Here is a 25,633-nt window from a genome sequence, read left to right on the forward strand (position 1 = left end):
CCTTCGGGAATCGTTTCCCTAGTCCAAGTCGCGGGGTGGCATCGGATCTACTTTGGCCACCCTGCCTGCTCAGCCGGACAACCCTCCGGCAATATGGATATCGACGTTAACCTAGCTGTTAGTCTTTCCTGAGCCATCACCACCACTTGTACTCGGTAAGAACCTCCATTGAGCGAGACGCGTGATCGTTCAAGCATTGTCAGGGTCTCCGCATACCGCCTGTCCATCCTGTGCAACAAAGGGGTGGGTGGCCCTTATGGGAGCATTGGCCACATTCCATTCCTAATGGAATGTATTCTGGATCTGCAGAAGGGGGAGTTGAAGTATATAACCGGTTTTCTTGATGTTTGAACTAACAAGGGGTGTTAGGGGGCGCCCCATGGGAGACACGGCAGGGTGCACTCATCAATACAGTACACTTCAGTACGGCGACATGGGGGAGTATATGGGGCAGAGCGTCTCTCCTTTTAAATTAATTTTAGTCTACTCAAACCGGCCTATACTGCTTGTTATTATCCTTATCATCACCTATATTTCACTCCTCTTAGAGAGCCCCCCGAAACCAAGGGCGACTCGGTGGGCCAAACGAGTCTCAAAACATAGGTCTGTTTCCCCTGCAGGGGTGTGCCCTCACCGCCGCCATCACCATGACCAGTGACTTCTCTTTTATGCTGTTCGGTTGGAATCAGGGCGTGTTTGGCGGCATCTGAACGATCCGACGTTCGCCAAACAGTTCAGGAACCCGTATGCCACAACTCAGGGCCAGATCGTGTCGACCTACGGTATCGGCTGCATTATTTCTATCTATTTCGGCAACAAGCTCGGTCGTGTTGTTGCAGGCCTGAGGATAGGGCAGAGCACGGCTGTCGTGCCCATGTGGCAAGCCGAGACCAGCAAACACGAGGACTAGGGTAAATTGGTTGCTCTTCAAATGGTCATGGTCAACTTCGGGATTGATCTGACCAATTTGATCAATCTAGGAATGACCTACATCTACGCAAACGAAGTCAGCTGGCGCTTTCCCATCGCCATGCAATGCTTCCGGGCCTTGGCCACGCTCGGGCTGCTCTCCTGCACTGTGAAATCTCCCCGCTGACTTTACTACAAGGAAAAGCATACTAAAGCCCAGGCCATACTAGCTCACCTTACCACCAAAGACTATAAAGAGCCATTAAATAACGTAAAGTCTTTTATAGCAGAGAACAGCAAAATTTCCGGCGCATTGTCCGTCTTTCAGCAAATGGGCGCCATCAATTTAGTAGGCTTTAAAATCTAAGTTCCTTCCTGGCTCTCTCCCAAAACCTACAGACTTCAGACTCACAATACTACCAATGGTTGCGCCGCAAAAACAACAAATTGTCTACTATTTCCTGGTGATCCTAACCAAGCTCTTTCTGTTCAGCAACAAGCTTGCATTAATCCTGTCGGCGATCGACTTCATCTCGCTCTGCTTTTGGGGTTCCGTGAGATTGATCGCTCTGGACGTGTAGCACTCATGCTATTTAGTTCCATTCGATTCGGCACCTGCTTCACTCTTACCTCCATCGGTCTGGGTATTGGAACAAAGGCCAGCTACGCCATGGCTATGTCGTTCCTATTTGAATACCACCTCTTCCACGTAATAATGCGTCTTTCCTCTCGAACATTCTTGAGAGTGCAACGGCTCACTTTTCTCGTTCGATCGCAGGGCCTATCCTTCCTGGCCGTTCCGTTCCTGTATCCTTCCGAAATCAACTCATCACGTATTCGCTGCATCGGCAAATCCCTTGGCAAACTGATGCCCACGTCCTGTGGCATATACCAGCCTGCGGAGTCCAGAATTCGAACCCGCATCTACACCAGGCCTTGACATTCATTTTTAGATAGCAGCCTAAATCTACAATTATCACAGCGAACCGCGTCATGACCCTTCATACTCAATCGTCGAAGTCGTCGAAAGAGTTGGAGACATTCGGCGCGGTAGGCCTGTGTTTTAGAGTGGGACAAAATGAGTCTATATTGGCTATTTCGACACTGTCCCTCAGGACATGATTCATGTTGCACCGGTTCGCAGCGGGCAGGTTCGCCTCGTTGCATGCATGATCTATCCATCCTCATCAACCATGGTTTCCCTGATTGATTCAGAGATTTGTTGCTTTAGTCTTGCGCTCAATCCTCAGATTAACATTGATTAGACGTGTGTCTGAAGACAGCTCATTATTTGATCGTTCTCTACGCTCCTCCCAACGCTTGAGGGCGGTCACGTTAATATCGACAAGTCCTCCATGTCATAGCCTTGTGGCCGTATCATTCCGTCCGATCCTGGCCTGCTACCGGCAATCAAACTCATGGCGCTTCCAAGCGTGGCTTTCCCCAGACTAGGATCCTTGCCAATTCCCTTGAACATGAAAACTGCTGCGACGATCAAAACCACCGTCATACCTATGATCCCTGCCGTTGTGAAAGCCGTGTACTTTAGCATCACGACGCCAGTGCCGTGATCACCGACCATGCCCACTATGAAGGAAACCGTCACCGTTAGCCATGCCAATGTCACTATCACCAGCATGAGCACAACAAATGACTTCCACATCATGGAGCTATATATGTTTGTGATCGTATTAGTGAATCCATCCATGTGTTCTGACATTTTCACCAGTCTGTGTGTGACTCTATAACGTCCCTTTCGAACCAACGCGCCGATGCCGCGAATGGAAATGTATAAGACAATGGCAATGGATGAAAGGATGAGGAAGACGCCGACAAAGTCGTACAGCAAGATGTTGAGGTCGACAAGGCGTGTGCTCATGGCGAGGATGCTGGAGGAAAGGGACAACGGGAGAAAAATGGCGGCGAGTACAGTCAACCCTTTGACATCGCGTGACTCGTTGACGTTGAGTTTGTCTTTATACATGTCCCATGCCATTTTATAGCGCTCGTGGTTAGCGTTTGCCAGATTCTCCAACTGAGAGCATTCATGGCGGATAGAAACAAGGTAGCAGCGCAGTGACGGTCGCGAAGCATTGCCGATGTCGGCCTCGAAGTTCTGGACCATGAACTCTGCCATCTCTGAAAACTCTTTGACATGGCAACAGAACTCGAATGAATGTCTGAGGCGCGTGATCGTGCTCGCCATAGTATCAGACCCGAGGTACAACAGATTCATCTTTGTCGAAGGGTATGTTGCACTACAGATCTCTCGGAGTTTGCGAACATGGAGACGGATATGTTCCAGTATAATAAGCTTGACGAGCTGTTGCCTTGAAAACCCTCGGGATGGAACTCGCTGTGACCACTGAGACGACGAAAATAGAGAGCCCAAACCATCCGCCGCTCGCATTGGCCCAGAAAAGAAAGTAGGGTGTCTGTAGACGACTGTTGATCCCGATCAGAGGAGCTTCTTTGGGCGACACAAGCTCTTACGTACCCACTAGTTCATCTGCTTGTGACAGTCCAAAGACTAGATATGTGAAGGAATGCCCCAGATTCAGCGGCTTATACTGCTTCGCCATTTGCGTGCAAGGTAATTGCAATGCAATTCCAACATCCAAGCCAGCGCGGCTCTCATCCCAAAGCGCATTCAAAAAACTCGGCTCGAATGCTGAAGATCGGTGACGGTCAAAAAGATGGCTCTGCAACTTTGGGCTGTGAACAAGCGGCATAAATTTGATCTTTTTAAACCAGCGGCGAAGATGTTGCTGCAGGAGCAAGCCGACAGGACGTGCACCCCCGGCATTGGTGCATATATCGAAGATTCGGATTGACTTGGGGGAGATGGTAGGCAACTGGCTGAGCTCAACCGCTGGGTCGTCGTTCTCACGTACAGAGGCCAATACAGTCGCAGAAGCAAGCGAAAATGGTATATCCGTGACTTGAATCCAAGGAGACTTTGGGTGTTTCGCATGGCCGGCAGAAGCAGAGGTGAGCAAGCCCGAGTTCATGTTGGCAAGGCCCTCACGACCGCAAGGAGCGAATTCCTGACCTCCGTATGCACACGACCCCTAGACAGGAAAAGGCCAGAAAGTCTTTGAAAGGGAAACGCCAAAAACATTTGACTGCGGGTTAAGTAAATGCAGTTTTAGCTCAAAGTCGAGTCTAGGGACGCCTCATGATATTCCTGGTTTGTGTTCCAATCTTTAAGACCAAGTAGCTGGGCGTATGCCGAACTTTGAAGACCAAATCCTGTTGTTCGCATTGACGTAAAAGATCCATGAGATTTCCCCAGGAAACAGCCGAAGGACGCAGCGCTTCCAATTCTGCAACGATAATGCAAAACAATTTCGCCAATGAGGATGATACAAGTCATTCCTCCGACTCATCCACCTCGGCGGGGAAGGCGGCCCCTTGTGCCTACTAAGCAGTCCATTGGAGTTGTCCTTTAACTGCGATCCACCTCTTTTCTCCTGACTGACGCCCGAGTCCATCGTCCCAGCCCACTCTGTCGGGAAAGTTCCGAACATACGCCCCACGTGCCCCAGGACAGTTCAGCAGGAGATCTACGGGCAAGGTGTTCGCCTCCAGGTCAGGAAAAAAGTTTCTTCGTTACCGAAAACAGGCTCGTTCCACAGCCCCCCCCCAACGAAAAAACCTCTGGGGCGAAACCTTGAGGTTTTCGGCCAAGGCATTCACGAGGCGTTCACAGGGTCACCGATAGAGCCTCTGGAACGGTGGTTGCCTTATAGGGTAAATTCAAGAATCGCTTTCCTGACACAGGCCAAATGGCTATATAAACAGGAGGAACTCGCTGAAGGAGTAGAGAGAACAGAGCAGTTGATCAGACAGAATAAATGGAGGCCATTTACGTAATCAACTTGACCACTTTGACCTCAACAATACCCTACCCCTACGCTGCTTCCTGAATTTCTTGTAATCTTTGGGCCTAGCAGTCCGACAGGGTATGCGGTTAAATCGTACGTCGGTACTAACAGACAGGATCAAGATTGGGGGAGCCGGCCGTGGGCAGAGGAGGAGAAGCAGGAGATAGGGGTATCAGAGCGACTGGGTATGGCGGAGTGCGCAACGCAGTTATCGACCACCGCGACCGAGACAGAATTTCTGCACCGCATGAAGCCTTAGTCGAACTAATTGACATCTCGAACTACGGGGTTGAGAGACTCGTTGGTCCTCCTTCGAATATGCCTTTGGTTGAGGGTCGTCTGATTGACTCAAGGCAAGAGCAGTAGAGGTGACAGAAGGAATAACCGATGGAGAGTAGAATGAAATTCAAGACCCTCTGTCTCTGCTCCCAGCGAGGAAAAGAGATTTACGTCGAAGGAGGAGCGAAAAACCGGGATGTATATCAAGGGTTTTCATTCATGATCTTGGTAGGAGAAGGAAAAGCAGAAATCGGCAGCGTAAGAGGACCTGGATTTGTTTCACAAATCTTGACAGACCTATGCATTAATAGGTATGTGAGCTCTCATACCTATTTCGAAATTCTCTGCTCTGGGATAGCTCGCCCCAGTGCCCGCTAGTGTTGCCTCCCACCCGATCCTATACAACTCTTGGGATTTGCGTTAGCGGGGCCCCCCTGGGTGGAAAAAAAAAAAGGGGGGGGGGGGGATTTCCCCATATAGTCAAGCCAGTGAGGCCACCCGTCCACACTAAATCCTAGGAATGGCATGCTTCGCAAACCTGCTCTTTTGGTGCTTGGCAGTCCCTGACAGCGACTTTGCCAGCGCCTGTGATCTGGTGATTCGGGCGTCCGTGCATTACCCGGAAGTGCTTACAGCCTTACAGACATGTTGCACTCTGTTGCGAGAAAGATGTCGCCGTCACGCTTGGTGTACGCACAGTTCCGAATCTGCCTTGCCGAAGCTCTGATTAGGCGGGCAGGCAACCATTCAAGGCTAAAGAGATGCTTCATCTAATCGTAAGGCTAAGTATACGAATCTTGCCTACTTTTCAACTTGAATTCTTGCACATGCTGCTGAACAGTGAGTAACTACTTGGCCGTGTCTGTCGTTTTTGGCCAGTTTAGATACCAGATACAGAACTAGCCCCTGATGTCCAGTCGCGCCATGTCTTTGTCATACCAAGATAATCAATCATCATCATCTCAGTCGCTCTCTCAGAACGTCTCAGCATACACAGAAAGTACCGCCGTGGAAGGAGATGATGCCGGCCGACTCCGCCAACTTGGTGTCAAACATGCCACGATTGTGGACATCGACACATCAAACCCCGTCCGGCTCACTTCTAAAAGGCCATCTATTGACGAGTTAACCTATTTTGGACCTCGCGAAATAATGAAGTCCACTTCTGCAGGCAGAACCGAACTGCGATGGGTTCACTTACCCGCCAACTGTATGTTATGGGTGGAAGACTTGATGGCCGCCGTCTGCACTGAAAGAGGTCTTACCGTCCCCCAAAATGCGGACGGCACTGACCAAAATCCTCTCCTCCGCAAGGATCTCTGGGCTCACCTGTTTCACGGTAAAGCATCCAATCAGATCCACGCCCGTTTCATGGGCCCCGTTTGCACTCCTTTTTCTCTCTCAGTCGATGACGAGGAGTCCGGCTCCGACGGCGGCTCGACGCGCGGGACGCTCCGTAACCTGGTCTTGTACATGCCGTTCTTGCACTGGGAGTCCTCAGATGCATGGTCGGAACGACAAGAGTTGATTCGCGACATCAAAGAAGGGAGACGAGGGAAGCCCCAGGTCGATAGGGAGTTTGTCACGACATATCTGTCTCATAAAACGGCACCACTGCATGATCGGCGGTCTCTCCATCAGGCATTCTACCACTTCTCTGGCCTAACCAGATCGGTGCCGAGGGTGGATCAAGTCATGGAGAAATTCACGTCCGAGAAGCGTGGCCAGGATGGATGCGCGAAACTGATAGTTGTGGATCAGTTATGGCTCTGGTTGATCAAAGGCACACGACCGACCGATGAACAAGACAAAGATCAAGATGGCTCGTCAGCGGACCCCGATCTTGTCATCACTGCCTTCCCCGATCGGTTTAACGACCAATATGATTCCGCCAACGTTCACCGCTGCATCGTCGAACACCTTGAACGAGGGCTGCAGCCTCCCCTCAAGAAGGTGGAAGATCTTGTGGCCTTGATAGTGGAGCACTGTACGGGCGTCTTCTTCCAACGCCAGCTCGAGAACGACAAATGGTTTCTAGAGTTTTTCGCGGCAGCCATCGGGGAAGTGGTAAGCTCTCCCTCCTCCTTTAAACTTATGTCCTCGTCTCTCCTAACGCTAACATCAACGCAGCGAGAATCCCAAAAAGCCGCCTTCAATGCCTTCTGCGCTGCCTCCCGTTCTCTCCAAACTTGCCAGTCACATCACTCGATCTCCTCTGCACTGTCCGACCCGGCTTTCAGCATCATCGAGGAAACTTCCCTCGTCCACCGCATCAAGGCCATCATCGACGAACTCACCTGCATCGATTACATTCTGTTGCGACAAGAAGGCGTTCTCCACTCGCTTACCCGCGCCCAACCCAAATCACGCATGCTCCGCACCGTTGCCGAAATGGTGAAAGAGCGCCGGGAAGCATGGGCCTCGGTCGCCTCCACCGCGGAGGTCTCACACTCTGAAATCCAGTCGCAGATGGACCTCAAGCAGAAACAGGCCAATCTCTCAGAGAGTAGGATGTCGAGGTTTCAGGCTCAAGCCTCGGCCTCGCACTCACGCATAATGCTCCTCTTCACCGTCGTCACCATCATCTTCTTGCCCTTGTCCTTCTTGGCGACGTGGTTCGGCATGAATATTCAGGATCCCAACGCCGGGAATCTGAAGCTGTACCAGATCGCGGCGATCATATTTCCGATCTCAATGGTCATTGCGGTGGTGGCGCTGGCGTTTGCGTTTAATGAAAGGCTGAGGGGCGTTGTCGTGAGAGTGGTAGAGTCCTGTTGGACTGTGTTTTGCGGAGCGGGACCTACGGACGAGGATGAAAGTTCTTGGAGGAATCATCACGATGAGAGGATCGAGATGGTGTAAGGCTTGGATCGATCGACCTTCCTATTTTTGTGTTAAACATCCCACGTCGTCTTAGCGAAATATGATTTCTGATGACGGCTACGTATGTGCTTTTTTAAAGTATCCGCCAGCCCTGGGAGAATCGGTCCGAACTCTGGCTTCCCTTTTTAAAAGACGCCCTACACCGCGTGAAGGTACCTCCTGTTGTACGGCTCGTGATTTTTATATGATAAATACACGAGCTGAGAAGAATAAGGCAACTTCCGAACTCATTTTTGAGATCACACTGTACTAAACTCGTGAGCAACCTGGCGCAGTGGTATCACAACCGACCGCAAGCGAATGATACTCTGCACTTAACATTTGTGACCGTCGAACCGAAAAGGGACATCGAGCAGTTGTCACCTTGGGTATTCGCATCCCGATTCAGTTCGGGCAATTCTGCTATGATGCTGTTTGGCACTTTGCCCAGCCCGCCATTCTCCTCAAACTCGAGTGATCTTGAACAGAGCCTGCGGCGTTGTTTCCCCGTCTTGCACCCACAGTCGCATGCGTATCAAGGAGGCACCCATCAGAATGTACAGTTGCCGGTGGCCCAATTTGGTACGATGGCTGAAGACAGATTTGCAGGAGGATTGATGAGCCCTAGATACACTCCGGCGGTCATATTTCCGTCGGCAGCTTTGGAGTCGCCACTGCTGTAATAAGAGCCAGCACGATAGTAATTTGTGACGGATATTGTTGATAGCGTACTTCCTAAGCGTTCAGTTGGACGCAAGCAGTCGTGGTGATCACGGATTTGTTGCGAGAACAGATCAATTGCGGGCGCTAGAATAGTGATTAGAGCACCCAGCCCTACCACATTCCTATCGATTCATCTCACCAAGATTGATCGGGGGCTCCAGAATGCATGTCTTACCGGTCTCACAGAACTAAGAGCAGCAACAACGAAGCCCAGGGCATATTGCTCACAGAGTCAAAATGCTCCAGATCTCTAGCTGTCCTAGGTTAGGTAAACCACAGCCACTTGAGTCTTGAAACACCTGGCGGAGAGAAACGTCAACTCGAGCGCTGCGGACGACAAGGCAAAAGTATTCCATACCTGCTGCTACCGGGAGTATCAAGGCCGCTTTGAGTATTGCCGTAAAGACAACAATCAATGCGTTGACAGAAATCAGGGCTCAGATTAGTGGACAGTGGCATGATTGAGATCTTACTTCTGCACAAGCGACTGCCCTCGTCATGAATTGGCAGACCTGACGCTTTCTGTCACGAACTGGGGGGTTATCTTCGAATTGGACATGGTTGTTGGTCTATAATAGGTTGAAGATCAGTTGCCCTGTGAGACGGAATGCCTCTATCTGTTTTGCTACAAGTGTGATATCCAGCAGCCAGAAGAATGGACGAATAGAAAAGGCATGTTGGGGACCTTAAAAAGAGCGTAGCCTGACTGTTTAGCACCCAGAGCATTGGCCAATGTCAGACTCAGAACTGTGATCTTGATGACGTAAAATGAAGTGCATCGATCAGTCCACCGGTTTGTCTGTCTATCTGTCCTTTCATCGAGTTCCTTCTGTTGCAGGCAGCGCTGGTGACACTGTCCTGATATCCGATATCAGTCACAGTGGCCCAGGCTAGACTGGTGCCATGGCTGGCTGCAATACCTCAACAGCTACAACAACGGCCCGAAGATCGAAAATAACTCTGTATATGTCGACGAGTAGCAGACGTGTTTACACTTCTACAGAATGATAGAATGTAAGTGATAGCTATATCTTTTTATTCCGGCAAGTTCATGAAGGACTGATACGACATCAATGAAAGTCTAACTACCATATCTACTCCTATTACTCCTTAAATATTTTCTTTCGTAAGACAGCTCCTTTCGGACCTGTGCCTATCATGACGTGTGGCTAAACGATGCCTTTTTTCTCTGGTAGCAATTGTTCATGTACAAGGTACGCCGAAACAAAGAACGCTAGACGGAACGTGGGCCTTTGATCAAAAGTATCTCGGAGAGAACAACTCGATTAGCGCTAACTTCTTCGGATAGTTAAATGTGTTATTGGAGCAGGCTGGTCAAGAGCCACGTCGTTAAAAGCGGCGGTACACCCAGCCCGCCACTATTCCTAAAATGGCAGAACCACCTAAACCGAAAGCGGATCCCGGGCAACAACTTTCCATTTCCAGATCCGTCAAGGAATGACACAGGCATCTTCAGCACCTCGACTCTATTGCAATACATTGCTCTTCGAACTGTGTATTAACCCTCAAAGCAATGGGATCCATGGACTATCATGATGCTCTTGCCGCCCTTCGCGCTCAGCAAGAGGCACACCCTCTTTCAATCATCGCACTCGCCGAGCCCATTACCGCTGCGCAAACACAACCTCAACCACAGAAGCATTCATGCTCGCAGTCGCGGCCCTCAGACACTCTATCTACTTCAGAAACTGAATCTAATCTGCAACTCACGCCCGCCGCTCTCCTCGCCGACCTGACGCACTACAAGGACCTATTCTCCAAACTCCGCTTCAGCTACCTGGAACAGGTCACCAAGGAGAAGTACCTTCGCAGCATTGTGGGTTATCCCCCACTCGTCGTCAGCCATGAAGACAATCTGGTTTTGGAGGAGAGGCTGGAGGTCATGAAGAAGGAACTGAAGACGAAAAAGGAGGACGTTGATGCTCTGGTCAAGGGCATGGAGGGACGAGCAAGGGATGTTGCACGCGCTTATGATGGCGTGAGAGAGGGTTTGGATGTGTTGGAACGCGTCCCTGTTGAAATCGAGTCGCTCAAGGCAGAGGTCGAAAGCTTACACGCCGAAATTGCGGTCCGACAAGGTGACCACGGCGCTCACCCCGGAAGCGTTGACCCAAGGATGCACCTCTCGCTATCTGCCACGGAACAAGCGCTTCTGGAACAACGTGAGCGCAACGCCGAAATCGACCGGCAAATAGCAGAGTTACAGAGACAGATGCCCGCAAAAGTGCGCGAGGTGGAGAAAATGGATCGTGAGTTGGCCGAATTGGAGAAGAGACGTAACGAGAGCGCAAGGCTGGCGGTTGAGGGGAGGAGAAGGCGGGAGCAAGGAGGGAGGGACGAGATGGAGGAGTTGGGGAGATGGTATAGGGCGAATGAAGCTGTCATGAAGGGGTTGCTAGGGGTGGAGGAACGCATGACTCCTGACAGGGAAACGGAAAACCGAAAGACATGTGAGGTATAACAGGAAACTGGGATTTTGAAAGGCTGCCGGCGTTGGCGATATCTCATTCGATGATACCCTAGCATAGGAAACGGGAATAAAGCATGATGACGTTTGTGCAGGAGGATATCATGGTGTCGTTAGCTGATTTCCATCAGCTACGGGCATAGTAAAGTCCTCGACTTGAAAGTTCAGCAGGCTTTCCCCTTGGTCTTGTCGCCGAGGTGGGCTCCATTGCTTTGAGCAAATGGGCCTCAATCTCGCATGCTACAGCATCAAAATCACCAGTTCTAGACAGACTGACAGCCCACCACCGTCATGTCATCGCATGATCTATTCCTCGTCCTCACCACCTTCCTCTTCATCGTCCTTCTTCTCCGCAGCCTTGGCCTTCTTTCTCCTGACACGACCGGGTCTGCCACCGCCGAAGGGACTCGTCAACGCGAAGTCAATGTGCTTCTGGCTGTCCAATCGCACCACGAAGGAGGGGACATTGACGATCTGCTTGCCGACTCGGATATGTCGTTGCTTGATGAGCACACGGGCGTGGTGGATAGACTTTGCAAGACCGAGTTTGTAGACGCAGGTTTGCAGGCGGCGTTCCAAGAAATCTTCGACCTTGAGGGCCAGTACGTAATCGAGTTTCATGCGGGATTCGTCGAGCACACCGACACGCACAAGGCGGCGAATGAGGGCATTGCCTTCGAAGAGACGTTTGGGGTCCTTTTCGTCGAGGGTCAACAGTTGACTGTAATATAGTACACAGGTGTCAGTAAAATTTCTCTACAGCGTCGTCTCCTCCAGCAGAGATATTCGGGAGGAGGGTGTGTGATTCCATACCGAGCAGCACGACGGATCTTGGACAGAGTGAGCTGGACACGCCAGACTTCACGCTTGTTGCGCAGGCCATATTCGCCGACAATCTTCAATTCCGAATCCCTAGTCGATTGTCAGGATATCTCAGACATGAAGCACAGACAAGCTGGTGCTCAGTGGCCAGGATATTTTATTCAACATACAGACGAGCAGACTCGAACGCTGTTTGTGCGAAGTTAGCCTGGGATCTTTGTCGGGGACGAAGGACGGGCACTTACGTCGACGAGGGACCTTGTAGGTCTTGGAGTAGGATCGCGGCGCCATGATTGCGATGTTGACTGCGCAATCGAGATGGTCGTCGCGGGTGAGAAGTCGTTGGGCGTTTGACCTTTTTCTGTAGAAGAGAAACGTGCGACTGAGGTGGGCTTGTGTCCAGGCTCTGCAAAATTGGTGGATTTCGGGTCTTGGCGCGCCGCACAATTCGAAATTCACGCTCCGCGGCTTGGCATAGATTTTCGGGAAACTGCGCCCTGGAGCCACCACACCAACATTGAAACAGTTCTACAATCCGTCTCGACAACCAGATCTTCTCCTAGCAGACAAGTCACCTCGACCTCATCCGTCATAATGGGTCACTCTCGAGGTCTCCGGTCCGGAACGCGCTATGCGTTCAGCCGCAATTTTCGCGAGAAGGTACGATCAGCCAGAGAATAGGGAATGGACAGCGCAAGAGCTGACGGATGGTTGTGAATTCTACAGGGCATGATCCCTCTCTCGACGTACATGAAGACGTACCGAGTTGGCGATATTGTCGACATCAAGGCCAATGGCGCAGTTCAGAAGGGTGTAGGTTTTCTCCCCAAATGCAAGATTCCGAACAAGAGCGAGGAATTTCATTTCCCGGACTGGGACCACCGATAACTGATCTTCATCCGTGTGGGAAAATATAGATGCCCTACAAGGTCTACCACGGGAAGACTGGCGTTGTGTACAACGTGACCAAATCCGCTGTCGGAGTTATCATCTACAAGCGAGTCGGAAACCGATACATCGAGAAGCGAGTCAACGTCCGTGTTGAGCACATTGCCCATTCGAGATCAAGAGAGGAGTGTAAGTTCTGCCTATATCGCTTTCTACACAGTCAATCCCCTCACAGCGACTCTGAGACCTTTGAGAAGGGGAGCATGCGGAACCGGATTGGGGCAGTCTTGGCTGATACATGTTGTGTAAAAAATTACAGTCTTGAACAGAGTCAAATCGAACGCTGAACGCCGCCGCGAAGCCAAAGAGAAGGGCGAGTCCGTGCAACTGAAGCGCCAGCCCCAAGGTCCTCGAAAATCGCATGTCGTCGAGTTCACAGGGGTGGAGAGCCTCGCGCCTCAACCATACGACACGCACATCTAAGCGCACAGAGAACTAGTTTGTGTCTGTTGGTTTCCAAGGGCCGGGCGGAGCATGACGGGGATTGCGGCGAGTTAAGCAAAGGCATGGGCAAAGTGAGCTGGAAAAGTGCCTGAAGATCTGGTACCCAGGGCACTGAATTGTGGAGGGGGGACAGAGAGGACTGGCGGAAAAGAGAGTCACAAGCGAGACCAGACTCTGCTACCTATTCTTCAAGAGGAAATGGTTGAAATCAAGAAAAAAAAACCACCCCCCGGGGCGAAGAAAGCAACGATCAGGAGTTCATTCTTCCTCTATTTCCCGCCTTTGAGAAATGACACAACCGAATTCAAAACGTTAGAGTCAAAGCGACTGAGTGAGGCCAGGCATGTGGAAACAAAGGCTTCCTTCTTTCATTATTGTTTTCTTTCCTTCCATCCACCCTTCCACCCTTCCTTCCCTCCATCCGGGAAACGTGATGATGACAAAAGGCACCCAGGGTGGCAGTCAAGGTCAGGAGAAAGTTTCAAGGTAAGTAGGCTTGTCACACGTGCTTACTTCTAGCGCTCAACTTTGTGCCACAAGAAGCTCGTTGCGAACCTACACCCCCGAAACCCCTAGATAAGTCACCCCGCCCTCCAAGCTTGCATACCTTCCCATCCCCTGTGCCACTGCTGGCTGTGTTCTGATCGTCTTCGATCCCGTTGTCTCGCACATGAAGCGGTTGTCATCATGTCCACGCGATCCGTGTCATGGTTCTCATTCTCCTAATGAACTGGTTGTGAACGCCACCCTATGCATTTTGGGTATCATGCCAGTCTCGCGCCCAGTAGATACAAAGACGGCTCCGCAAAACCTCCGAGACCATCCTCGGCACATCGTGGCTTTTGTTTTGTTGTTTGGAAAACCATTCATAAATGAAAAAGGGTATCAACGAAAGGTACGAAAAGAGATACCTGCCACCGAAACTGGTCACTTTTATCATTCGACGTCCTTTGCGGCATGAGATCCCATCGTGGTTCCGGACCATGCAGACGCCGGTTTTAGAAAGTATAATCATCCTCGTCACCGCTGTCACCCTCGAAGTCACGAAACTCTTCATTTGTCATCAGGACTGGGTCTTTAAGCGGCAACTTCTCGTGGACCACAAATGAAGGTCCTTTGCTCGAAGTCGACACCATGGGGCTCTGGAAACGAGCCGTCACATGGGAGCCCGAGATTGGCGAAGAGGGCGTTGAAATCTCAGATGACAGGTGCGTAGGTGAGGCTAGTAAGTCGATATCATCCGAATTAGTAGACGTAGTCACGTTGCTGGAAACCACCGAAGGGACGTTGGAAGAAACCAGGGAGCTGATATCGGATGCAAAATGATCTTCTGCATTTCCAAATATGTCGATAGATTGTGGTCTGATCGGTCGAATCTTTTCTAAGGATTCTTGTCGGCAAGGAGGCGGCGCCATTTCCGGTTCTGGGCTTGATATTTTCTTGACTGTAGCGGCTGTCATTTCTATTCCAGCGGCACCCGAGCTTGTCGCAACGGGCGAGTATGGGTCAGGCAGGTGTTCTCCGTGGTAAATCCCTTCGCGACTAATTCCTTCAGATGCCAGTACGGTGCCCACCTTGATGACTTCTTCACTAGCAGTCGACATTTGCTCGACTATCGGCGCTGCGTCGTGCATAACGGTGTTCCTCGCAATCTTTACAAGGGTATCCTGAAGCACCCAAGGGAAAGAGATGAAGGGCATTTTGGTAGAAGCGGAGCCGGATTCATCTGAAGTAGCAAATTGTGCCTCGTCTTCCATAAGGTTTTGTTGCTTTGCTTGTGCCTCTCGAAGTTCGTCGTGCGTAATATGATAAGCCGCTATCGCGAACGGCTTTAGTTTCTCGCTGTCGTGTCCACCAGCCTCCTGGCAGAATGCTTCGTAATATTGCTCCTTCAGATTTTTGGCATGCTGTCCGATCTCTTCGTGAAACTTGAAATCTTTGGAGACTTTGCTGTGGTGGAGTACAAACGTAGACCAAACCTCAAATTCGGAGCCGATTTGATGTTGGGCCATGATGCGCCGCATCCTTTCATCGTAACTCTTTTTCAGATTGCTAACAGTCTCCATGATCTCGTGTGCCGGAGCATGTGTGAGGATTCGTGGATCAAAGGTCCCTGACCAGTGCGGCTTAAATTTCACTCTCTCAACCGCGTCGTATAATTGACCCAAAATCTTCTTTGACCGGTATTCATTTCGTTTCTTTTCCATAAAGTGGGGCCAGTTGTTTCGTTCGAGATCTCGACTCATCTCAGCAGGAACACCGGTCTTGGGGTAATCGACAGCCACCGAATGTAATTCGACCAGCTTCAGGCATTGTTCGCTTCTGATTCCGTCAGCGAGGTAGTCAGCTGCTGCGAGATGAGCATGAGCAATTCTTCCGAGGAAATCATTTTGCATGTAGTCACAAAAGAAATCGATGATGTCGTCGATAGATATTTCCTCCTTCTGGATCGGCTCCGGAGCGTTGTAGTGGAACGGTTCAGCATTCCATTCTGAGGGTATCAAATCCGGGTCCCAGGTAACAATGTAGTCATCTCCGTCGAGGTCGCCACCTGAGCACATACTGGGCAAGTCACGATCACCGGTCGCTGGCATAACCACGACGTCGCAGTGGTGATGTAACTGCGGCACATTGACGGCCTTGACCACTCGTACATCGCCTCGGTGCAAGGACGGATTACGTGCAATGACACAAATTCCCTCGACGATACGGCGCACTCCCTTTAGTTCCGGGTCTGTATATTGGATGAATATCTCGGGTAGAGATTTCTCCTTCTCTTGACGGCTTGCATCAGGGCTAGGTTGAATATCGTTAATATGACCGCGAAGCGTCCTCGTTTCGTCGACAACACCGAGCACAAAGGCGCCTTGAGCGATCGGTATCTTCGCCTTCTCCTTGAGGTATTTCAACGTCCAGGCTCTCCAAAGCCGTAGAAGAGACGCTACAAAAGGCTCGTGGATCTGGGAGAACCCGGCTTCGATTAGTGCAGCAACGCTGAGGGTGATTAAATTGGGATCGACTGTCTCGCGCAGGGCTCGTAAGGCAGCCGTATCATCTACGAGAGCAGCGTCCAAGGCTTCGATACAGTCTCGTTGTTTGTGCAAAAATACCGCATCTGGAACACCGAGCGCCGAGAGTACCTGAATGAGCTGACGGTTCAGGAATGGTTGCCAGAACTCCGAGACGCGAATGATCTCCAACTCGTCTGATTCGCAGCTGAACTTGTACTGACTTGGTCTGATCTTGATGTCAACACCATTGAGGCTAGGATCCACAGCGAGGACCCCTTTACAGCCGCTAAGCCGAAATTGGTACGCCGATGGGAGGTGTTCGCCGCCAAGTTTGAGGTTTGTTTTGACAAGCTGAGCAGCAAGAGGAGATATTTTACCTACTCCATCGGTAAAATAGTATGGGCCGTTGACTATGTCGGGGATGAGGTCTCTTTTCCAACTGTTTCTGCTGAGCACCAGGACTGGTTTTGTCGTAGAAAAGCATTGACCCATTCGGGCGGCTCGCTTGGCTACAACCTTTTCGTGATCAAAGGTGCCCATGTCTCTTCGAATACTGTCGGCGGTGATAAGAGGGTTTTTCGAAGATGCAAAGAAGTACGCCCCGTGTTCTCGAAGTTGTGAGTTGCCCCACGCGAGAAACTCGTAGTGCCGGTCACCCAGAACAATACCCCTCTTGAGTGTACGACGAACTCTCTCAAAGAGGAGCTTCATTCTGCCGTTTGTTGCAGGGTAGAGTCTCGTTTGTCCTCTGTATGGGTCGTCTTCGAAGCGCACTCGCAGAAATCGATCGCTGAAGCGCCGGTACTTGCGCACAATACGGTTGGTGATCTCAACGGATGGAGTGTGAAACAAGATCCTAGTGGCAGTGACCGTGGCATGATATAATTCTGCACAGTTTGATGGGAGTGCACGAGCACGTACAGGCTTCGAATAACGCAAGTCGGTAAAGATAGACATGGGATCGTAAACTCTTTGCTGGTAAGAATCGACGTGAATGAGCATCTGCTTCGCTTGCTCAGGCCGCATTCCCGTCAGGCGTCGTAGGAAATTGTCGTCCAAAGTGTACTCGTTGAGCCAACCTTTGGAGATACAGACTTCAAGTTGATATCTCAAATCGAAGTCAACGTAGGGCAACGATAGCTGGGCGGACAAGGATTGATGTGAGGAAGTATCGCCCAGCATTCGCCAGAGAGGCGCTCCGCCACTCGAGTCCTTGACAACTTCGAAAGAGGGATCTTGGGTTATGCGAATATTGAAATCTGCAAGGGCTTTCAGAAACTGTTTCAGAGAATTGTCAGACTGATTGGTGCTTGGCTTGACCGTGACCCGGAAGGTTGTCCAACGTGCAATGTCGATCGAGTTGTAAAGCTTTTGCACCGAGACGGGACTGCTGTCAATCTTCTGGAAAGTGGATTTCTCATCAACAATGTCGGTTTGCCGAGACCACGTATCGTCCGCCGTCCACTTGAACGATTTCGGGTCGTGGCTCAGTTGCATGGCCTCTTTCAGTTGTCTTGAGTAACAAGGGGGATGCTTGGCATGGATCACCAAGGAAGAGGTCTGCCCGTTTGGAACCTCGTGCAGAGAGAACTGATCGTCGAGAGCGACAAAGAATCGGTAGGCTCTTTCGGTTGTCTTGCCTTTTGACCTGATCATCACTGGGAAGTGAACTTCCAACTCAAGACGTTTGAGATTTAGAACCAGTCTAATGGCATTGGCATGGACATCGAACTTGCTCGCCTTGACAACCATCAGGGTGGGAGTTTGTAAGTAGCCGAAGTCGATCGAGGTCCCGAACAACGTCATCTCAGCGGGATACTCGAGGCCGGCGTGAACATGACTCTCGACGACCTGAGCCTTGAGTTGATTGAGAGACAACCAGACCTTGACTTTGTACACTCTCTCGCCGTCTTGGCTGCTAAGAGGAAAGTCAATGCCGAACTTGTAGACCGGATCCCATGGAGCTCTCCGGGGAGGAGGCGGTCTGCAATCACCATTAGTGAAGATGCCTAGTTATCATGGTTCCACCTACTTGAAGGTAACATGGGCCTTTCTAGCGAAGTCGCCTTGGGGGGTTTCCTCAATGCGGATGTATTCCAACCTGCCAAAGCGTTGGAGGTTTTTGTGAATATCGTAGGTCGTTGTGCCTCGAGGCAAGTTGGGAATTGTAGCTCGGACCGATGACCAACTTCTCCATTCCTGCTGGCTGACTGTTTGGCGCATCTCACCACGCGTTCCAAACCGGTTCGGCGCCGCGGACAAACGTGGATCCATGACGGTGTTCGGAGCTTGAAATGAGAGCAACTGGCCATAATAGTCTGGGTGGGGGAGAGAGATCAAGTCGAACGGCGGGCGCTGAAGGTGAGACCAGCGGTCAGAGGGAGAGACAGCGGCCGAGGATTGGACGACCTAATTATCTAGAGCCTAAAACGACTATGTGAAGGTGACCCATACAGTTCGATTGGGGCGGGTCGGAAGCGAGGCTGCTAAAGAAGTGGCTTGATGGGTTGATGACAGGGTGGGATGAGGCTCTGGAGTCCGGAGCAGTTGGTTGGTGCAGAGGCAGAGGTGGATGGGTCCACAGACAGATGGAGGGTAATGTTTGTTAAATACTCCGTAAAATGCGTTGAGGTGAGAGAGAAGTGAATAGTAGAAGTAGAAGTGAAGGGTCGAAGTGAAGGTACAAGTGAGAGAAAGGTGGAAGCGGGTGAAAAATGGCACCCAATGGTGACGACGCTCAGCCGCACCGCGCGTGAGCCCTTGAATAACACACACAATTACTTCCCCTGAACGAGCCGCGACTTTATTCCTCTGATTGGGATGGGCGATGTCAACAAGCTGGCAAACCGATCAGCCACTGCACGAGTTGCGCCCTGTTTGTTTGCTAGTCTGCCGGCGTGAAAAGAGAGACGCATCCCGCTGGCACCACTGCAGCAAGGCGAACAGACAAAGGGGCAGTCGTTGTCCTATCCAATCCACACCGCTCTTCACTCACTCGCTCTCGGGAAGCTCTGGTAGGTGATGCCGCACGTCACCGATCCAATCTCACTAACAAAAGTCAGTTGTTACCACACAAAAATACGAGGGAGAGAAGAGAGGTCGCAACGTCTTGGCGTTTGGCAGCCACCCAGCAGTGAGGGCAGATCCAGATCTCGGACACGGATACCGAGAACCCCATAATACTGGGTACGGAGCCACTCAATGCTAGAGATCCAGGCTAGTGATGGTGGGCTCCCTAGGCCTAGGCTTGACGAACACGTCCAGGGCCCAGCGTAGCCTAACTGCCTGGGCCACGCTTCACACAATCGGGCCGTTGGGTTAGCTTCTGTCCCGCAATGGGGCGTCCGGGATATTGCTGGAAACTCACCGCTTGTGACGCAGTCTAGAAAATAATATGGAACAGCCTGGAATGCCACTCACCTGGCCGTGCGCTATTGTTAACCCCGCTGGTTAGCAGCAATGAGTTGTGGCGGATTTGATTCCGTGGTCCCCCTGGCGGGGAGTTGCTTTAGGGCTCCCCCACCGACCGACACCGTGGTTGAGGCTAGGACGCTCACCCCTATATCTTGAGACAAACCAACCTCTTTCCTCGTGACAACATATCTACATATGAAAGAGATCAGATCGCCCCCATTCTTGCCTAGGTCCTTATCCCCGAAAACATAATGGAAAGGGCGAGGCTGTGCTCAGATTTGCTCAAACTATGGACTGAGAGCGCGCCCATGAAAAGCCTTTTCGTCCCTCCTCGTATGCTTTCTAGGGCCTGCCCAAAACGACATCCCAGGACGGGAACTGCAAGAGGATACTATTCGACCAGAGTCTCGACAGCGGAATCACTGGCGAAACCGAGGCTTCCTCTATGGACCACCAGTAGAGCATTACTGCTGGGAGGGGCTCTGGCTTCTGTTGGATATGTTGTGGGCGTCACTGACGCCGGAAATCACGCCGATGAGCTGCTGCCCCGCAAACCCAAGCCTCCCAGATACGCCAGCAAGGGGGATATGGAGAAGGCCATCATAGAGCTCCGTCAAGTACTGGGGGAGGATGCTATCAGCACGGATGATGAGGATCTCCAGTCGCATGGCTATTCCGAATGGTCTTCTATCAACATTGATCAACTGCCAGTTGCAGTAGCCTACCCTAAAACGACCGAGGAAGTCTCCCAGATTGCCAAAATTGCTTCAAAATACAAGGTGCCCATGATCCCGTACTCGGGAGGTTCCTCTCTGGAAGCCAACTTCGCTGCGCCCTTTGGAGGGTTTAGTATCGACTTTGCCTTCATGGACCAAATCCTAGCCGTCCACGCAGACGATATGGATGTCGTGGTCCAACCAGCTATCCAGTGGATGGAGCTGAATGACAAACTGCAACATACCGGTCTCTTCTTCCCGGTGGACCCTGGCCCATCAGCAAAGATTGGTGGCATGATCGGAACATCCTGCAGCGGCACCAATGCTTTCCGCTATGGCACTATGAAAGACTGGGTTCTCAATCTCACTGTCGTTCTGCCGGATGGGCGAATTATCAAGACCAGGAAGAGGCCACGCAAGACAGCAGCAGGCTACAACCTGACAGGCCTCTTTATCGGCGCCGAGGGTACCCTTGGCATCGTCACGGAGGCAACGCTGAAATTGGCGGCCATTCCTCAGGAGACAAAAGTCGCAGTCGCAACATTCCCCACGATCCGCGATGCAGCAGCCGCAGCTTCGCAAGTGATACGCGCTGCCGTTCCTGTTGCCGCAATGGAGATAATGGACGACGTTCAAATGTCAGTAATCAACCGCGCAGGGGGCACCAACCGGACGTGGAAAGAGGTGCCCACCATCTTCTTCAAATTCTCAGGCACGACGGCGGGGGTGCAGGATAATATCAAGATCACCACTCAGATCGCGAAGAAAAACAAGGGTGGTGATTTCATCTACGCAAAGGATGAGCGAGAGGCGCATGATTTGTGGAAGGCCAGGAAGGATTCCTTGTGGAGCATGCTCTCTTTGCGCCGGGAGGGCGACGAAGTCTGGTCTACCGACGTCGCGGTCCCAATCTCACGGTTGCCCGATATTGTGGGTAAGCAATCCCCCCGGAAAGACTCCTCGAATCGAGGGGCACTGTCTAAATTAACAAACGAGGACAGAAATTACAAAGAAAGAAATCGACGATCTGGGCCTTTTTGCAAGTGTCCTTGGGCACATTGGAGATGGCAACTTCCACACATCCGTCTTATATAACCGCAAGGATCCAAAGGAGAGGGAGCGCGTCGAGCAGGTCGTTCATAACATGGTCGACCGAGCTCTTGAAATGGTATGTCTGAACCTGCTCATGACCAGGCCCCCATCCATCCATCCATCCACCCACCCATCCATCCCTCCAGGAAAAAGAGAGGACACCCTTCCACGCTAACGTTTTGCCCTACAGGAAGGCACATGTACCGGCGAACACGGCATCGGGCTAGGCAAAAAGCAAAGCCTCATTGACGAACTAGGCCTCGAGACCATCGGCGTGATGCAGACTCTTAAGCGCAGCCTCGACCCGCACTGGTTGATGAATCCGGGAAAGATCTTCGACCCCGTCAACGCCGAGAATACCACGAGTCAGCCGGAAACCACGGCTGCTTCGACCTTGGAGAGGCCGAAGGGCAAATCTTGAAGGACAACCAAAGGCAAAGTCGAAGGCAAAGGAAAGGGGTAGTATGGACCTGCAGAGGGTGTGCGCAGGTTTCCTCCTGCGTTTTCGTGATTTGAGTCTGCTCTTCCCTTGAGAGGCGAGGGCAGGCGAGCCGAGGAAACATTCATATCCTCCATGGGTTCCGTCGCATATGCATCTCCGGATTGACTGCACTGCGTACGGCCCGGACAGAGCTATCCGAAAAACAAAATACTATTCTGCCAGGATAATCCTGATCAAGCTTGCCGTGGTCGTCTATCAGCACGAGCATGACGGTATGCTCTTGTTTGTTGTTTGCTCGCTTGATTGGGTACATTACAAGCAGGGTGTCCGTCCCCAAGGCAAATCCACATGGGACAACGTTATTACTTTTCGGTAAAGATGTCGTCGTTGTTCCCACCTTGCCTGCCGACTGCCACTTCCAATTTCTGTTGTCTGTTGGCCGTGGTGCCGTTATAAGATTAGATCGATTTGTTGTGCCGCGTTGGTCTCGGCTCAAATCCATCATCCATCAATCACGTATCTCTTCTGTCTCGCACATGACTTTTAATCCTCATCTCCTCTATCATCACCATCCATTTGAGTGTCCCCGCTTCTCAAAGCCAATTTGCTGGCTTCGTTCCTCAAAGCATTCTCCATTCCCTGCTCCCTCGAGGTAAGGCCGATGCGCGCGGTATGGATCCCGTCTCGACGGCTACCCGCCAAAGAGCCGTGCGGCCTTCCGAGAGATGACAGCGTACGCCTGCCGGCTCTAGCCATTGGCAAATGGGCTGGCTGGTGCATTTCAGATTGTGCGGGAGCTGTCGGCTTTCTGGCTTGTCCTTCGTTTTCGCTAGGGCCGAATCAAAATCCTCAGGAATCGTGCGCCGTCGGCGTCCGTTCCATGTACCCAACAAGTCGATAGGACGACAGTGTCCTAATTTCGAAAGCTAGATGGAGACGGTCAAGATGCATCTCGATTATAGAAGAGGTGGCTGACTTCGTTCATGGCTGGTACGCATGCATCGCTACAGACTGACAGGTTGCAAAGGCCCAATCATCCGCCAAAGAACGATTTCTCGAGCCTTCTGGTAAAATTGACACAGGGGATATCGACGGCTCTGAGGAAGACATCTGCTGCCCAGATGACGGCCAGGACAATCACGATCGACGACTTCAGGAACTCGAGCTGGAACTGTCTCATTATCTCCGGCGTTTCCACCTCGGGCGTTCGTGGTAGAATCTGAATTCAGAGAGATTAGTTTCAAGTTGCACGGGATGTATTGAAGAGGAGGATCGTTCACATACCAAGTAGCCCAAGGTGTGGATAACAGGGCCGTGCATGACGTACAGAGGAAAGCTGATCTTCCCCAGATACTGAACCGGGCTCCAACAGAAGGCCTTGTTCCGCCAAAAGCCCAGGCGCGATGATGACCAGACGATCATCACGGCACCGATATTCGGCCAGAAGCGATGCTTTTGTGTGAAGTTGGCGGGGATAAGGTTGGTTAGCGTGAGGTATCCTGGTGTGGCGTGGGCGTCGATGTCGGGGAAGGAGAGCAGGTAAAGCGAAATGCAGAAGGTCGACCAATACAGGATCTTGGATGACAATCTGGGTTTGTAAGGTTGACTGTTTGCGACTAATGGCAGCTCAGACGCTTTGGAGGTCCAAATAATATCCAGCTCGGCAATCACCGCCCCAGCCCAAAAGGGACACAATTCCCATCTGTCCCAAGAGGTGCCCCAGATAATCAACACCAAAAGAGTCGAGAGTCTCAGCCGGGAAGACATCCTCGCGACCATCATATGCGTCAAGAACAAGGCCATGCTGCATCGAAACTCGACGGGAATGGTCCACAGGTGCCGATCAAGCTCTATGGATCCGGCAAAAATGTTCCAGTTGAAGACATCCACGAAGATGAGGATCTGCACTAGGTAATCGGTGAATTGCAGCCAGGGGTTGGGTTGAGTGTAACAGTGGCTCTCGTGAATATTGCGCATCTGGTTGGCAAAACCTTCGGTGAGTTTGTACAAGTTGAGTTGGGCAAGACAGATGACGATGAAGGTCGAAGCGAAGCAGGGTAAGAACAGTCGCAATCCCCGTCGAAAAATAGACGAACTCATCGTCGTCATCAACTGTTCCTGTTGCCGCGACCGCATCAGTTTCAACGGCTTGTAGCTGAGTGCATAGCCAGAAATGACGAAGAAGATGGCGACCATTGGAGGGCCAGAATAGAGAAGGCGGACAATGGGTAGGCGCAGATATTCCCCGAACACGGATGTTGGTTGGTGTTCGGGGTCCGGAGTGGCGCCCCACGCGTGAGCGATATCAAAAGTGCCATATGTGAGATGACAGATGAAGACCACGAAGGCCGCAAGTCCGCGCATGCCATCGAGAAACGCTGTTGGAGCGATTTTGTCTGGTTTGGCCTGGTCGTTGTGGGAGCGGCGCTGGAGAAAGCTCGGCATAAGGAGGTTGAACAGTTGACCAAGGAGTCTTATAAGGTATCGAACAGACAAGCACAATGTAATCTTTGGGACAAGGCGAGAGGAACCGATCTTGGTCCAAAGACTCGTCGTCGTCTTTTGTCCATTGGAATTGAATCCGTGCTTCTCGTTCATCAATCCGACCTGAGATCCATCTGAACTGGACCGCGAGGAGCCAGTCCTCGACGAGTTCATGATTTGCGGCCAAAGTGGGGTATGTATCCGCATTCAAGCGAGGATGATGCAGAGGAGACACATCGAGGAGTGACGTGTTCGCTCTGAAGAAGATCCCTTGAAGGCGAGGTGAAGGATGGGGTAACAAGGAGTGAAAAAACCAAAATCACCAAAAAGAGGCTCTTTCACAACACGACACTCCGGCAGACACCAAACACGGGGCCGCCGCCCAACAATAAACACTATTTTTGAATTTTTCAGGAACAAGGGGCCAGTCCATACGGCCATCACTCTGCAACTTCTGTTTTGCTTGGTGGATCCTTTTTCTCCACAAATTGCCCACAAAATCTACGCGGATGAGGCCAATCCTCTTTAACTTTGGCACCGTCTTCTGAAACATGATCATCCCACTGCACGAACTGCTGGGATACTGCTCGGCGTTGGGACATGGCAAAGGGCCAGCGACGCAGCGTTATCGACACTGTCAAGTGAACTCACTGTCTAGGGCCTCGAGCGATGCTAAATGACACTGGAGACAATCTTGCGCTCGAGACACAAGATTAAGAGAAAAGGGATGACAGAGTGTCACAACGGGGAAAAGGAGGTGGCGTTTTCCGGGGTCGATTGCGCCAGGTTATGAGTGGATCTGGTACCCAGTACCTCCTAGGCCGGTCGAGATTCCATCGACGTGGCTATGTGGATGCCAGGGAGTCTTCCGACAAACACCTACTGAGTACCTGGTAAGGCGCACGTCAAAAAAACAAAAGCATCTCATCAACTCCCAAGTACATTGACTTGGTTTGGAGGATCATTTAGCCTGACAACGCCAAGCAAGGCTTCCAGTGCTTCGACCTAAAAGGCAGGTCTACCGAATTGCCCAAAATAAGAGGAATGTTGTCTCAGTTCTCAGATCCATCGGCTCAGTTGCCTTAAACGGACAGGCCCCACTGTTTGGCGGA

At 51.4% G+C, this 25,633-nt stretch overlaps 9 protein-coding genes across 9 annotated transcripts; 5 read left to right on the forward strand and 4 right to left on the reverse strand.

Annotated features, from left to right (window-relative positions):
* Window positions 1–93: 93 nt before the first annotated feature.
* On the forward strand, window positions 94–910 carry Z519_02875 (uncharacterized protein; the record flags this gene model as incomplete). The annotated part of the gene is made up of 2 exons (XM_016760630.1): window positions 94–117; window positions 734–910. The coding sequence occupies 2 exons, from the start codon at window positions 94–96 to the stop codon at window positions 908–910; spliced, it is 201 nt and encodes a 66-aa protein (XP_016622480.1).
* Window positions 911–2,239: 1,329 nt separating this feature from the next.
* On the reverse strand, window positions 2,240–3,920 carry Z519_02876 (uncharacterized protein; the record flags this gene model as incomplete). Its single annotated transcript, XM_016760631.1, has 2 exons — window positions 2,240–3,354; window positions 3,407–3,920. 2 exons carry the CDS (start codon window positions 3,918–3,920, stop codon window positions 2,240–2,242), a joined length of 1,629 nt encoding a protein of 542 aa, XP_016622481.1.
* A 2,079-nt stretch (window positions 3,921–5,999) lies between these two features.
* Z519_02877 (uncharacterized protein) lies at window positions 6,000–7,937 on the forward strand (the record flags this gene model as incomplete). Its single annotated transcript, XM_016760632.1, has 1 exon — window positions 6,000–7,937. The coding sequence occupies one exon, from the start codon at window positions 6,000–6,002 to the stop codon at window positions 7,935–7,937; it is 1,938 nt and encodes a 645-aa protein (XP_016622482.1).
* A 2,257-nt stretch (window positions 7,938–10,194) lies between these two features.
* On the forward strand, window positions 10,195–11,142 carry Z519_02878 (uncharacterized protein; the record flags this gene model as incomplete). Its single annotated transcript, XM_016760633.1, has 1 exon — window positions 10,195–11,142. The coding sequence occupies one exon, from the start codon at window positions 10,195–10,197 to the stop codon at window positions 11,140–11,142; it is 948 nt and encodes a 315-aa protein (XP_016622483.1).
* A 312-nt stretch (window positions 11,143–11,454) lies between these two features.
* Z519_02879 (40S ribosomal protein S9) lies at window positions 11,455–12,261 on the reverse strand (the record flags this gene model as incomplete). The annotated part of the gene is made up of 4 exons (XM_016760634.1): window positions 11,455–11,869; window positions 11,962–12,060; window positions 12,141–12,159; window positions 12,216–12,261. The coding sequence occupies 4 exons, from the start codon at window positions 12,259–12,261 to the stop codon at window positions 11,455–11,457; spliced, it is 579 nt and encodes a 192-aa protein (XP_016622484.1).
* A 303-nt stretch (window positions 12,262–12,564) lies between these two features.
* On the forward strand, window positions 12,565–13,341 carry Z519_02880 (uncharacterized protein; the record flags this gene model as incomplete). The annotated part of the gene is made up of 4 exons (XM_016760635.1): window positions 12,565–12,630; window positions 12,697–12,783; window positions 12,888–13,047; window positions 13,178–13,341. The coding sequence occupies 4 exons, from the start codon at window positions 12,565–12,567 to the stop codon at window positions 13,339–13,341; spliced, it is 477 nt and encodes a 158-aa protein (XP_016622485.1).
* Window positions 13,342–14,360: 1,019 nt separating this feature from the next.
* Window positions 14,361–18,647, reverse strand: Z519_02881 (uncharacterized protein; the record flags this gene model as incomplete). The annotated part of the gene is made up of 2 exons (XM_016760636.1): window positions 14,361–18,357; window positions 18,406–18,647. 2 exons carry the CDS (start codon window positions 18,645–18,647, stop codon window positions 14,361–14,363), a joined length of 4,239 nt encoding a protein of 1,412 aa, XP_016622486.1.
* Window positions 18,648–20,038: 1,391 nt separating this feature from the next.
* Z519_02882 (glycolate oxidase, subunit GlcD) lies at window positions 20,039–22,016 on the forward strand (the record flags this gene model as incomplete). The annotated part of the gene is made up of 3 exons (XM_016760637.1): window positions 20,039–21,437; window positions 21,505–21,671; window positions 21,786–22,016. 3 exons carry the CDS (start codon window positions 20,039–20,041, stop codon window positions 22,014–22,016), a joined length of 1,797 nt encoding a protein of 598 aa, XP_016622487.1.
* A 1,054-nt stretch (window positions 22,017–23,070) lies between these two features.
* Z519_02883 (uncharacterized protein) lies at window positions 23,071–24,695 on the reverse strand (the record flags this gene model as incomplete). Its single annotated transcript, XM_016760638.1, has 2 exons — window positions 23,071–23,256; window positions 23,322–24,695. 2 exons carry the CDS (start codon window positions 24,693–24,695, stop codon window positions 23,071–23,073), a joined length of 1,560 nt encoding a protein of 519 aa, XP_016622488.1.
* Window positions 24,696–25,633: the final 938 nt, after the last annotated feature.

Source organism: Cladophialophora bantiana (assembly GCF_000835475.1).
Source record: "Cladophialophora bantiana CBS 173.52 unplaced genomic scaffold supercont1.4, whole genome shotgun sequence".
Classification (NCBI taxonomy): domain Eukaryota; kingdom Fungi; phylum Ascomycota; class Eurotiomycetes; order Chaetothyriales; family Herpotrichiellaceae; genus Cladophialophora; species Cladophialophora bantiana.